We start from the raw sequence: 12,928 nt of genomic DNA, 5'->3' as shown, positions 1-12,928 counted from the left end.
GGCTGGCTGGGCGGTTGACGCGCCAGTCGGAACCGGAGCGGGTCCGAGGCGCTGCCCGAGCCCGCCATGGAGCAGCCCAGGAAGGCGGTGGTGGTGACGGGTACGCGGGCTGCGCGCCCGGGCGGCCGCGGGGGCGGCGGCCAGCACTGGGGCGGGGCGGGCGGCCCCCTGGGCGGAGCAGGTGCTAGAAGTGGCCCCAGATTTGGGAGATGTCATCGCCTGCGGAAGCCCGGCCCGGTCCTGGCCACCCAGAAAGTGGAGGAGGCGGCGCCTCTGTGGTCTCGGGGTGGGCAGTCGGGGCAGGCAGGGGCCTCGGGACCCGAGCAAGTGCCCCGCGTGGAACAGGCCCCTCTGGCGTCCTTCCTTCCCTGAGTGGGGACAGTGACCCTTCGGGCACCCACCTGCTCTGTCTGGCCAGGGGCTGCACCCGACCCTGCTCCCTGCCCTACTGGGGATCGGGCCTGGCCCCCCACCCTCCCCCGCCCCAGGGGACAAAGGCCGATTTGCGGGCAGGAAGCGTCCCGTGACAAATGAACCTCCTGGCCACTGCTCTCCACGCCCTGCGATAATGGGGGCTGCTCCGCCGGGGCAGAGACAGGTGGGGTTCCGGGGACCTCTGGCGCGGGTCCGCTCCCCGGTTGTCCCAGGGAGTGTCTCCGCCGGAAACCTTTTGTGCCTGGGCTGCTTGTTGGTGAGCCCGGCCCCGCTGTCACCAACTCCCCCCAAACCAACTAACTGTTCCTCCTCCCTGAGACTCCGCCTAGGGGCCACGTGGCATGTCAACTTCCGCTGGGGCCTCAGAGTGGGGGGTCATTTTGACCTGCAGTCCTGAGGGGTCAGAGTGGGAAATCCAGCCAAGGTTCAAACAGGTGTTTGGCGACTGTGGAAGGGAAGCCGGGGCTGGTCCTGGAATACCTGGGAAGATGGAAGAGGCCACGCACCTGCCTAGCAGGTGTGTATAATTGCAGGAAGGGTCACTGCCCCCACGGCCTTCCTCTATCTCGTCATTTGTTATTCCAGAGCTTTCTGCATCAGCTGGTGACATTTTCACCATCTCCATTTTGCAGAAAGGGAAACCGAGGTCACCTCATGGAGGTCGCCTAGTTTGTAAGTGGCTGAGCTGGGACTCGAACTTCAGCTGTGCAGCAGGAGCGGGCCGGGAGGTTGCCTCCTGAGCTGTGGCATCTACCTGCTTTCTCAGGACACAACATCCCTCCCATGACATTGATGTCACGTGAGATCCTTGGCCCAGCTAGACAACTTTTTAGACAGTACGACGCAGTGATTAGAAGAGGGAGGCCAAGGCCATGGACTCTCCAAGTCTGGGTTGGAATCCCAGCTCCCCCACCTTTTTGCTCTGGGACCTTGGGCAGCTGGCTTTACCTCCCTGTGCATCAGTCCCTGCTCCTGTAAATCGGGCCCAGGAAACACCCTTGCCTGAAAAGGGGATTCCATGAACGCCAGGCAGGTCGCTCAACATATATTCCCAGGCGATGGTCTTGGTTTGGAAAGGGGGCCTGGAGCTGGAGCCAGCAGGGAGGGCGGTGGGATGGCGTCTGGACGGCCTGGGAAAGGCCCCTACACATGCCGTGAGGGCCACTCCTCCTCCCGTGGGGATTCTTAGAGCATCTACCCCTCCAGAATTGGGGGAGAGGCCCCCCATAAAGACAGTCATAAAATAACTATAAAAGGGGCCACGAGTAGTGGGGACAATTGAGAAAGGAACAGGCCAGCCTTGTCTGAGGCGAAAGAGGCCACTTCCTCCTGGTGAGGCATGAGAATCAGGCCCCCCAGAACTCTGGACCAGCCCCCCAACACTCTTGCAGGTGGTAGCTGCTCCAGGAAGTTTCCTGCTGCTCCTCCCAGCTGGAGTTAGTGGCCCAGATTGGGGCAGGCTGGGTAGGACCACTCTGCAATAACATGTTGCTTTTACTGTTCTTTTTTTTCAGGGTTTGGCCCTTTTGGGGAACACACTGTGAACGCCAGCTGGATTGCGGTTCAGGTAATGCACATCTGGAGGGTACGAGTCAGGCTTGGAGCTGGGCTCCCCCCAGAAAATTACGGCACCAAAGAAAGTCTCCTCCTACGAGATATTTATGTCAGCTTACATCTTATAGCTTATATTTATTGAGCACTTGTTTGCAGCCCAGCGCTCTGAATTCTCCCAACAACCCCTGCGTGGTAGGTGCAATTATTCTTGCACCCACTTTACAGATGAGGAAACTGAGGCCGAGAGGAGTGATGAAGGGAGTTCTCTGCCATCACACCTAGAAATGGGAGTGGCATTGCTTCTGAAGTGCCCAGCGCAGCTAGTGGCTACAGGTCTGGGACTGGGAGGGCCCAGGAGCGGGTATAAATGTTGCGTTTCGGGACACAGTTGCTTAAGTGGGAGGCTCCCACTTGAACCCGGGAATCATCCGAATATGGCATCTTTCTCCTTTGCATCAAAAATCTTTTCTATTTACTCAAAGATGAATTGCGACTTGAGTTGGTTCCCGAATGGCCAACCTGAGAATTCTCCAGTGTCTTTTAGGCAGGTGCTTCCCATGTTGGGAGGAACCAGGCAGGGATGTCGGAGTGGGGGTGTCTTGACCTCGCGGGAGCTGGTGCAGTGACCCTCGCTGTCACCTCCAGGCAGCTGGGGGAGGAAAAGTTTGCATAGTGGGGGTGGGGAAGGGCTGTCTTTCCTGGTGTCATGAGCAGGGTGTCTGTCTGCAAAGCCCTTCCTAGTTTCTTTGCCAGATGGGGCATTCGGAGGGCCAGACTTGCGAACAATGAGCAGAGAGAAAGGGGAATGTTTCTCCTTATATAAATCAGGTCGGCAGAGACCGGAGCCAAACCCGTGTTAATCCTAGCCCATTAGCTGCCTGATTTAAAGTATCCCCGCTTCCCACTGCAGAGTCCTGGATTTGGAGGAAAATCCAACTGGAACCTCAGTGTGACAATCCCCAGCTGGCCCTCCCCCATGCCCCACCTTTCTTTGTCATCCCGACTCCAGCTCTCAGAGTGCTGCTTCCTTGGTTTTTTTTTCTCCACCCACTTTGCGAGCGGGACGGAGGGCTGGGATCCCGGGACCCTTGCAGATGGGAGCGTGTCCGAGGCCCTGCCTGCGCACCCGCTCCCTGGAGTCCCAGACAAAAAGGAACAGCGTGTTTCTGAAGACTTGTGTGTCTGGCTTTGTGCGAGTTTCAGACAGGAGCCTTCACGGGGCTGAGTGGACACAAAGCCGAGTGTCTGAATTCCTGGGCCCCAGACACTGTGATCTGCATCTAAATAGAAGAAAAAAATCAATTAAACAATCTTTGGAAATCCGTCCGAGCTTCGGGGCTCGAATGGTGGAGGATGGCAGCTTCTCATTCTGCGGCGGGGGGAATATCCCTTCTACTTGGTCCTTATCTCTCCAGACCCCAAGTTTCCACTCTCCACTTTCTTCCTGGAGTTTACCAAACGATAAGACAAGCTTCTGCACCGTCCCCCTGCTCAAACGATGCCGGCCTTCTCAGATCTCATTGTTTCCCTTTTTGAGGGAAAAAACAAACTGGAGTCCGGCTTGTGTACACGGAGCACACCTGTGTGTATAACCAATGACATTACATCTGTACGCCCCCCAGTCTGGATCAAGATCTCGAACATTCCCTGGTTCCTCCTCATTCATTCACAGAGGCCCCTTCCCAGGTACCGCCCTACCCCGCCACGTAAACTTCTCTGCTGAGTTTTTCGCCACGTCGGTGAGTTTTGCCTGTTCTAGAACTTGGCAGAGTTGGAGCCACGCGGCGAGCTGGCTGTGGGGTTTGGCCTCTTCTGCGCAGCTCAGCGTCGGTGGGGTCCCCCGCGGAGTTCCCGGAGCTGCCGTTGGTGCGTTCTTGTGGCCCTGGATCAAAGCGGATTTTGCCTGTTCGAAAGGTGTCGCCTCTGGACGGGTGGGATCCAGCCCGCAAAAAAATACACCTCGGGGTGTTCTTGGTGTGACGCAGACAGGCGCCGGTGGTGGCGGCGGCCTGCCACCTCCACCGGAAGCTGTCGTTTTGCTCTGTGGCGTGAGCAGTGGTCGCTCCCTGCGGCAACTGACTTTTCGGACGCGCAGGTGTCGCCGTCTGTCGGAGGAACCCCTCCTTCTCCCACGGACCGCTAACTGCTCTCTCTCTCCGCCTGTCCCCTTCCCTTCTCTGTCTCTCCGACTCTGTGTCTCCCTGTCCCTGTCTCTGTCTCTGTCTCTTCTGATCTTCCTCCTTCGTGCCCCGTGAACCCGTGCCCCAGCACAACGAACTGCTTCCCACCAGCCACGGTCGGGAGGTGGGAGTTGCTGGGGGACAGAAGGGAGACCCCCCTTTCATCTTCCCCTGGGTGGTGGCTGCCCCAGCACCTCTTGTAGGGCGCCACGTCATTGGTGCGTCTTGTCACCCCCAGGTCTCGGTGGTGGGCTGGGATGCCGGCTGCGTCTCCCTCTCTCCCGAGGAGGCGCAGGTGGGTGTCAAGGGCCAGGGAGCCCCTGGGCTCTGCCGTCTGGGGTGTCCCTCGCCCAAGCAGGGCGAGGAGGAGCGGGGTCACAGAACGTGGAGACACCACAGGACAATTACTGCGGCAGCGAGTCTAGACAGACCTGCTAAGGATATTACCAGGGAACAAAGAGGGTCTTTGTCATGGGGTCAAGGGAAACGGTCAGATGTGGCTTCTCGGCGGGGTCTTGTCAGGTAGACGGGGTGTAGACAAAGCAGCGTCTGGGGCGCCTGAGCTCTGGTCCTTTCACGGTGTGTGCTCGGGAGCGGCCGCCCTCGCTGCAGAATCCGGGGGACTTGGGGTTCCCTGCCTCCCTCCTCCCCAAGGAGAACTATCCAGCCCTCTTGGCACAGAACATCTTCAGAGGCAAAGAATTCGTCCAGATTACCAGCCACACGCTTCCTCATGGCTCCAGATGAACTTCCTGACTGTCTCCCCCAACGCTGTTACCCTCTTTAAAATTGAGGAATAATTTACATAAAGCAACATGTATGGACCTTAAGTTTGCCCATCACTTTGGTGAAAAGTTTTTATGCCTATGCCCCTAATACCTTGATCGAGATATAGAACATTTCCAGAACATTCCCTGGTATCCGCCTTCTCTCATCACTCACTCCCCATCCTGCCCCCGAGGCAACTGCTGTCCCGGGCTTGGTCACCGCAGATGAGCTTTGCCTGGTCTCGTGCTGGGTATGAACCAAGTGGCACAGACTCTGGGTCCCCTGTGTGTCTGCCGTTTGGCGCAGCCCACGTTGGTGCAGGGGACAGCTGTTCTTTTCTGTGCTGTGTGTCGTTCCACCGGGTGGACACACTACGTTGAGTCACCCCAGCTCCCATGGACAGGCTTTTGGGGGTCTCCCAGGTTTGTCACTAGGAATTAAGCAGTGGGGCTGCTCCCAAGTGGCTCTTGGCAAACACAGGGTGGATTCCTCTCTCAGGATCGCTGGCCATGGTGTGTGTGTGCGTCATTGAGAATGGTTTCCTTTTTTTCTCTTCTTTGAAACGGGGTCTCGGTCTGTTGCCCAGACTGCTGTGCAGTGGCCCCATCATAGCTCACTGCAGCCTCCCAGGCTCAAGCTCAGCCTCCCTGCCTCAGCCTCCCGAGTAGCTGGGACTACAGGTGTGTGCTGCCACACCCGGCTAATTTTTCTATTTTTTGTAAAGATGGAATCTTGCTATGTTGCCCAGGCTGGTCTCGAACTCCTGGGCTCAAGCAATCCTCCCACCTCGGCCTCCCAAAGTGCTGGGATGACAGGCGTGCACCACCACGCCTGGCCGATGATGGTGCTTAGTTTAAATTTTTTCCCCACTTTTGGGGAGGGAGGCTGAGGAGACGTGGGCACCCAGAGGACTCAAAGGTTAGGACAAGTAGGTGACTCACTCCGTGTGTTCCCTGAAATGCCAGCTCATTTTCTACCACTAAGAATTGACATGTAGCTGTGTGCAGTGGGGTGCAACTGTCTTGCCAGCTGCTTTGGAGGCTGAGGCAGGAGGATCACTAGAGCTCAAGAGTTCGAGTCCAGCCTGGGCAAAATAGCAATACCCAGTCTCTTAAAAAAAAAGAGAGAGACTGATTTTACGTTACATTCCGTTGGCACAATTCTGGCTCGTGCCTTGCGTTCAGTTGTCCTGCGTCTCTTTAACCTCCTGCAGTGCGCAGAGTTCCTCAGTCCTTGCTCGCGTCTCACGGCGTTGCCAGGTTTGGCGAGAACCTGCTCAGTCATCTTGTAGAATGTCCCTCGAGATGGGTGTGTCCAGTGTCTCCTCATATTAAACCGAGGTGCTGTGTCTGGGCAGAAGCGATATTATGTCCTCTGTGTGCCGTCTTATCAGGAGACACCGGAGGTTGATGTGTGGCATTGCTGGTGCCACTGGCCTTGATCTCTTGCTGCAAGTGAGGGCTAGTGGATTTCTCCCTGCAAAGTTACTGTGTATTTTGCCCTTCGTAATTAAAAAGCATCCTGGTGGGCACGTGGGGTGACACAGTGTGACTATCTCAAAAAAAAAAAAAAGGTATTCTGAAACAGGTACGCTGCATGGGAGGTCCAGATGGGAGGATCGCTTGAGGCCAGGAGTTCGAGACCAGCCTGGGGAATGTAATGAGACCTTGACTTTAAAAAAAATAAAGAAGTACTCAATGGAGACATACTTTGTGGCCATATAAGCCTTCCTCAGACTTCCAGCCACTTTTTATTTTTATTGATTGATTGAGACAGAGTCTCACTGTATCACCCGGGCTAGACTGCAGTGGTGTCATCATAGCTCACTGCAGCCTCCAGGCTCTAGTGATCCTCCTGCCTGAGCCTCCCGAGTAGCTGGGACTACAGGCACCACCACCGCAGCTGGCTAATTTTTCTATTTTTAGTAGAGACGGGGTCTCGCTCTTGCTCAGGCTGGTCTGGAACTCCTGAGCTCAAGTGATCCTCCCACCTCTGCCTCCCAGAGTGCTGGGATTACAGGCATGAGCCACGGCGCCCGGCCTCCTTCCACATTTCCCCTATTATTTTTTTTATTTTAAAATTTAATAGACAATTTCTCACCTTACAGACATATTGTTAAGAAAATCATCCCCTATTGTCAACACCTCACATGAACATGGCATTTGTCAGGAAGAAACCAGTGGTGACCCATTGCTATTAACTAAACTGCAGCCTTGGGTCATATTTCACCAGTTCTCCACTGATGCCTTTGCCTTTTTGTTCCAGAATCCCGTCCAATGCGCCACACTGCATTGCGCGGGGCATCTTTTTAAAATTTTGTTTCTGAGTCCCACCTGAGTGTTGGATGTCAGACGTCTTGTGTCTTCTGTTTTAAAAACTGAGATATAATTTCGTTGAGATAGAATCACATGCCGTTCATTCATCCTTTTAAAGGTATGCGTCAGTAGGTTTCCGTATATTCAGAGCTGTCCGGCCATCGCCTCTGTCCAGTTCCAGAACATTTTCATCACCCCCAAAGGAAACCCCGTCCCCACTGGCAGTCACTGCCCCTCCCCCAGCCCCTGACAGCTGCTAATTTACCTTGTGTCCCTGTAGACTTGCATGTTCCGGATATTTTATATCATGGAATTGTGCCCCGTGTGGCCTTTGGTGTCCGGCTTCTCGCACTCAGCACCACGTCTTCGAGGCTCATCCACGTGGCAGCGGGGATCGGGCTTCAGTCCCTTTTACAGCTGAGTGATAGTGCGCTGGGTGGATGGGCCACATTTGGGTTATTCATTCTTTAGTTCACGGACATTGGCTTGTTCCCACCTTTTGGCTATTATGAATAATGCTGCTGTGAACCGTCACATATAAGTTTTTGTGTGGACGTATGTTTTCAATTTCACGTATGCAAATTTCGGTATAGATAATACATTTATCTGGGAGGGCGTTCCTGGATCACATGGTAACTCCCCTTTGTATTTTCTTTGCCCCGGCCTTGGTTCTTTTAGTGGAGAATGACATTTAAAAACCAGGATCTGGCCAGGTACGGTGGCTCAGGCTTGTAACCCCAGCACTTTGGGAGGCTGAGGTGGGAGGATCGCTTGAGACCAAGAATTCGAGACCAACCTGAGCAACACAGCAAGACCCCATCTCTTAAAAATGAAAAAAATTAGCCAGGTGTGGTGGTACACACCTGTAGCCCTGGCTACTCGGGAGGCCAAGGCAGGAGGTTCCCTTGAGCCCAGGAGTTTGAGGCTGCAGTGAGCTATGGTGACGCCACCACACTCTACCCTGGGCGACAGAGCAAGACCTTGTCTCTAAAAAAAAGAAAGAAAGAAAAAAAACATTAAGGGGAAGAGGGAAATGTTATAAAATTATTTTTGAAATATTTCATACATGGAAAGAATGTGTGTATATATACATACACACACTGTGTGTAGAGCACACATTATAACATTATGGTAGTTTTGTATTTAATGTGTTTTAGGGAAAAAACATACAGCTAGCACATCAAGTCTCATAATTTCATGGGTATTGTTACTTGGAATGAGGCTAAATTTATTTAAGGAAAAAAGTAAGTGAGTTTGAGGAAAGTATTAAGGAATCGCTAGCTCTGCTAGGAAAAAGGAACTGAACGTGTTGGGGTGTCTAGCCCTCGGCTTGGAGCAAGCTTGTTTCCTGCCTCCAAGCTCATAACTTGTTTTCTTTTTCTTTTGAGACAGAGTCTCACACTGTCACCGGGCTAGAGTGCCGTGGCGTCAGCCTAGCTCACAGCAACCTCAAACTCCTGGGCTCAAGAGATCCTCCCGCCTCAGCCTGCCGAGTAGCTGGGACTACAGGTGCACACCACCATGCCCGGCTAATTTTTCTATTTTTAGTAGAGATGGGGTCTCACTCTTGCTCAGGCTGGTCTCGAACTCCTGAGCTCAAGTGATCCTCCCGCCTCTGCCTCCCAGAGTGTACGTCCTGCTTTTCTTAATACAGATTCCCACCCCACCCCCGCCCCTGATTTAAAAAGCAACATGTCACATAGGATTCAAGATGATTGCCCTGTGCCCATTAGGGAAGTAACAGCAAAGAGGCAGGTCTGTAGCTGTGGGTCCATGGGTTGTTTTATTTTCCTTTTTGATCTTGTAAAACATTGACATGGTTCAAAAGTCAAAACATCACATGATGAGTTTTCTGCAGCGATGTCTCCCTCCTGTCCCCATCCCCTTCCCGTTCCTTCCTTGCCCAGAAGGTGGCTCACTCGCCCCACGGTGCGTGCCTGGACATCCCTTCCTCCAGGGTGGTCCAGACAGAAATGACTCATTCTTTTAAAGTTCTTCATTCTGTTTTCAATTTTGATGACGTCCAGTTTATTTATCTGTTTTTTCTTTTTTTCCTATGCTTTTTGGGTCATTTGATTGTTTTCTTTTTCTTTTTTAAAAAATGGGGTCTTGCTATATTGCCCAGGCTGGTCTTGAACTCCTGGCCTCAAGTGAACCTCCTTCCTTGGCCTCCCAAGTAGCTGGGACTACAAGCATGTGCCACTGCACCCAGCTGCTAATTTGTTTTTAAGAGAGAAAAGAGCTCCATGGATCTCCTCTTGGAGATTAGGGGAAGATTCATTTATAAACCATAAAGTTTTTCCCTCTAGGACAGTGGTCCCCAACCTTTTTGGCACCAGGGACCATTTTCATGGAAGACAATTTTTCCACGGACTGGGAAGGGGGGATGGTTTCAGGATGATTCAAGTACCTTACATTTATTGTGCACTTTATTTCTATTATTATTACATTGTAAAATATAATGGAATAATTATACAACTCACCATAGGTTGGGAAGCCCTGCCTAGGATGTACTGAATTTGAGGTCAGAAAAGCAGACTTCAGGCTGGGCACCGTGGGTCACGCCTATAATCCCAGCACTCTGGGAGGCCAAGGCGGGAGGATTGCTCAAGGTCAGGAGTTCGAGACCAGCCTGAGCAAGAGCGAGACCCCGTCTCTACTAAAAATAGAAAGAAATTGGCTGGACAACTAAAAATATATAGAAAAAATTAGCCACACACGGTGATGTGTGCCTGTAGTCCCAGCTACTCGGGAGGCTGAGGCAGGAGGATCGCTTGAGCCCAGGAGTTTGAGGTTGCTGTGAGCTAGGCTGACGCCACGGCACTCTAGCCCGGTGACAGTGTGAGAATCTATCTCAAAAAAAAAAAAAAAAACACACACACACAAAACAAGAAAAGCAGGCTTCAATTTGACAATACTACCCAACAGCAAATGTGTGCAGGCTGATCTTGCAACGTGGCAGTCTCACTTCTTGGCGTTTATGCCTCGCGCGCGGGCGAGAGACATTTGCATGGGGCATTCACTGCAGGCGGACTGACAGTTGAAGAATATCCAAAGCTCCTTAAATGTTCCAGTGTAGGGGAATATTTGAATTTATGGTGGCCAGTTTCTGAAGTGAAATATTACGCAGCAGAGATAAAGGAAGCATTGATGTGCAATCCCAGCTACTCGGGCGGCTAAGGCAGGAGGATCACTTGAGCCCAGGAATTCAAGACCAGCCTGGGCAGCATAGAGAGACCCCCCCAAAATGCTATGTGAATTCTCAGATGGGTGTGTGCGTAAGAGATTAGAAACAGGTCACTGTAGATGTGTGTTCTGTCACTTCTGACGGGAATCAACGAGGGGTGGGTCATGGTGGGCCTTCAGACTTGATCTGTCAGGCTTTTAAATAATACACCAACTGTCTTAATGTCCTCATCCATGTCATTTCTCGGTCTGTTTCCGTTGCTTTTTCTCCTCATCACTGGTGCTATTTCCTGCTTCTTTGCATGTCTGGTAAGTTTTGATTCAATGCTGGACACTGTGAATTTTACCTCGTTGCATGCTAGGTACTTTTGGATCTCCTCTAAATATTCTTGGCTTTTGTTCTGGGAAACAATTAAGTTACATGGAAATAGTTTGAAGTTTGAATCTCTTTGTCTTTTTTTTTTTTTTTTTTTTTTTTAGAGATAGGGTCTCACTATGTTGCCCAGGCTGGCCTCGAACTCCTGGGCTCACGAGATCCTCCTGCCTCAGCCTCCCAAACAGCTGGGACTACAGGCACGCGCCACCGAGCCTGGCTTGTTTGAGGCTTGCTGTTACGTTTTTGTCAGGCAAGACCAGCGCAGCCTTTTTTCCAGGGTTAATTTTCTCCCACTTTGGTAAGAGATTTTTCTCACTCTAGCTGGGGGGAACATAAACGATTTGCAGCCTTGCGTGGGCTGTGAAGGTTGTCCCCTCTGCTCCTCTCGGGTGGCCCTATCTTGGTCTGGGCACACGTGTGTGCCCATTAGTCCTCGGCCCTCTGAAGTCAATCAACCTCTCCCCCCGTCTCCCCGCTGCTCACTCCCCTGCCGGACTCTTTCCTGCAAACTGCAGCCCTCTTACGCCCCCTGCACCCCCACCTTCAACTTTCCAACTTCATGCCTGAAACTATTCATTTATATACTTTACCTATTTTTTCAGTTGTTCCAGACGAGAGGGGAAACCTGATTCTTACTGCTGTAGATTAGCCGGAAGGAGAAGGTGCTTTGATTTTTTAAACGAAGTGCACGCGTGCGGTGGCGCCATGATTCGAGAGGGCGTGTTTCAGGCACCGTGCCTGTCGTGTGTGTTATTCTGTTTTTCCTCCCTGTGCCATGGATACCGCTTCTATTCATCGCGTTTGCAGATGAGGAAGCCGAGGCACGAGGAGGGCGAGCGCCGGCCCGAGGTCACCCGGCTGGTGGGCGGGAGGAGGAGGGTCAGCCTGGCGGCCAGCTCCGGGGCTACGCCTGCAACTCCGACCGCGGCCGCCAGCCAGGCGCTGCTTTCCCACCTTTTTCTTTTTTTTAAATTGAGACGAAATTCATGTAACATAAAATTAATCATTTTGAAGTGCACAATTCCTTGGCATTAAGTAAATTCACTATGTTGTGCCATCACCACCTCTGTCTAGTTCCAGAACGTTCTCATCCCCCCAAAAGGAGACCCCGTCCCCATCAGCAGTCACTCCCCACCCGCCTCCCCCAGCCCCTGGCGGCCGCCGATCTGCTCCCATCTGCGGATCGGCCTGGTCCGGACACTCCGCGTCAGTGGAGCCACACACCGCGTGGCCTTTGTGTCCCGCTCTCGCTCAGCAGCGCGTTTCCGAGGCTCGGCCCGCGTCGGCACTGTGTTCCTGTCCGGCACTGAGTGATACTCCGTGGTGCCACCCGTCCTTCGGCCATCCTTCAGTGACGGGCATCTGGGCTCTTGGCCGTCATGCGTAGTGAGGAACTCCTTTGAAACGCAGGGAAGGATGAAAAAGAAAGAGAGGTCCCCAGCAGTCCCTATTTGCAGCTGAGGAGAGTGGGACAGCCGCAGGGGGCTCAGTGACGTGCCCGGGGCCACAGAGCTCTATGCTCGTTCCCAGTGACACAGCCAATATTCACAGGCACCTACTGCATGCTCATCCTGCACCGTGGGGGGGACAGTGACCTGGGGATTGAGAGAGTGTGACGGGGGCTGGGGGTCAGGAAGGGCTTATTCCCAGGAGGCTGAGACGTGACGGCTAAGGAGGAGTCAGACGACCGGAAATGAGGGGAAGAGCCTTCCAAGCAGGGAGAACAGCCTGTGCGAAGCTCCGAGGCAGAGGGAAGCAAGCCTGGTGTGTCAGAGGCCAAGGCATGGCTGCGTGGCCAGGGCTGGGGTGGTGGTGGCGAGTAGGAAGGCGGGTGCGGGGGAAGGAAGAGACAGGCAAGGAGGAGGCTGACCCTGCAGGGCCTCGGGGACCATCGTGCAGAGTTGGAGTTTTATTCTGAATATAGCAGGAACCACCAGAAATTGGAGCAGGGAACGGATGTGATGTCATTTTAGACTCTTCCTAGGCCAGGTGCGGTGTTGCATGCCTGTCATCCCAGCTACTCGGGAGGCTGAGGCAGGAGGATCATTTGAGTTCAAGGCTGCAGTGGACACAGAGCCGAGACCCTGTCTCAAAAAAAGAAAAAAAAAAAGAAG

At 53.1% G+C, this 12,928-nt stretch overlaps 1 protein-coding gene across 3 annotated transcripts in view; it reads left to right on the top strand.

Annotated features, from left to right (window-relative positions):
* Nucleotides 1–19: 19 nt before the first annotated feature.
* PGPEP1 (pyroglutamyl-peptidase I) overlaps nt 20–12,928 on the top strand; it is a 21,058-nt gene continuing 8,149 nt past the window's right edge. Inside the window, exons 1-3 of one of the 3 annotated variants that reach the window (XM_012654079.1) lie at nt 20–100; nt 870–952; nt 1,950–2,002. Coding sequence is in view for 1 of the 3 variants with exons in the window: in XM_012654078.1 (XP_012509532.1) it covers nt 67–100; nt 1,950–2,002 (87 nt within the window). In the remaining 2 variants the exon portion in view is untranslated. Of the gene's footprint in view, nt 101–819; nt 953–1,949; nt 2,003–12,928 lie in introns of those variants that run through there. The other 2 variants (XM_012654078.1, XM_012654080.1) reach the window with 2 other exon arrangements.

The sequence above is a fragment of the Propithecus coquereli genome, unplaced genomic scaffold (assembly GCF_000956105.1).
Source record: "Propithecus coquereli isolate 6110/MARCELLA unplaced genomic scaffold, Pcoq_1.0 Scaffold438, whole genome shotgun sequence".
Lineage (NCBI taxonomy): Eukaryota > Metazoa > Chordata > Mammalia > Primates > Indriidae > Propithecus > Propithecus coquereli.
This window is presented reverse-complemented; position numbering and strand designations above follow the sequence as displayed.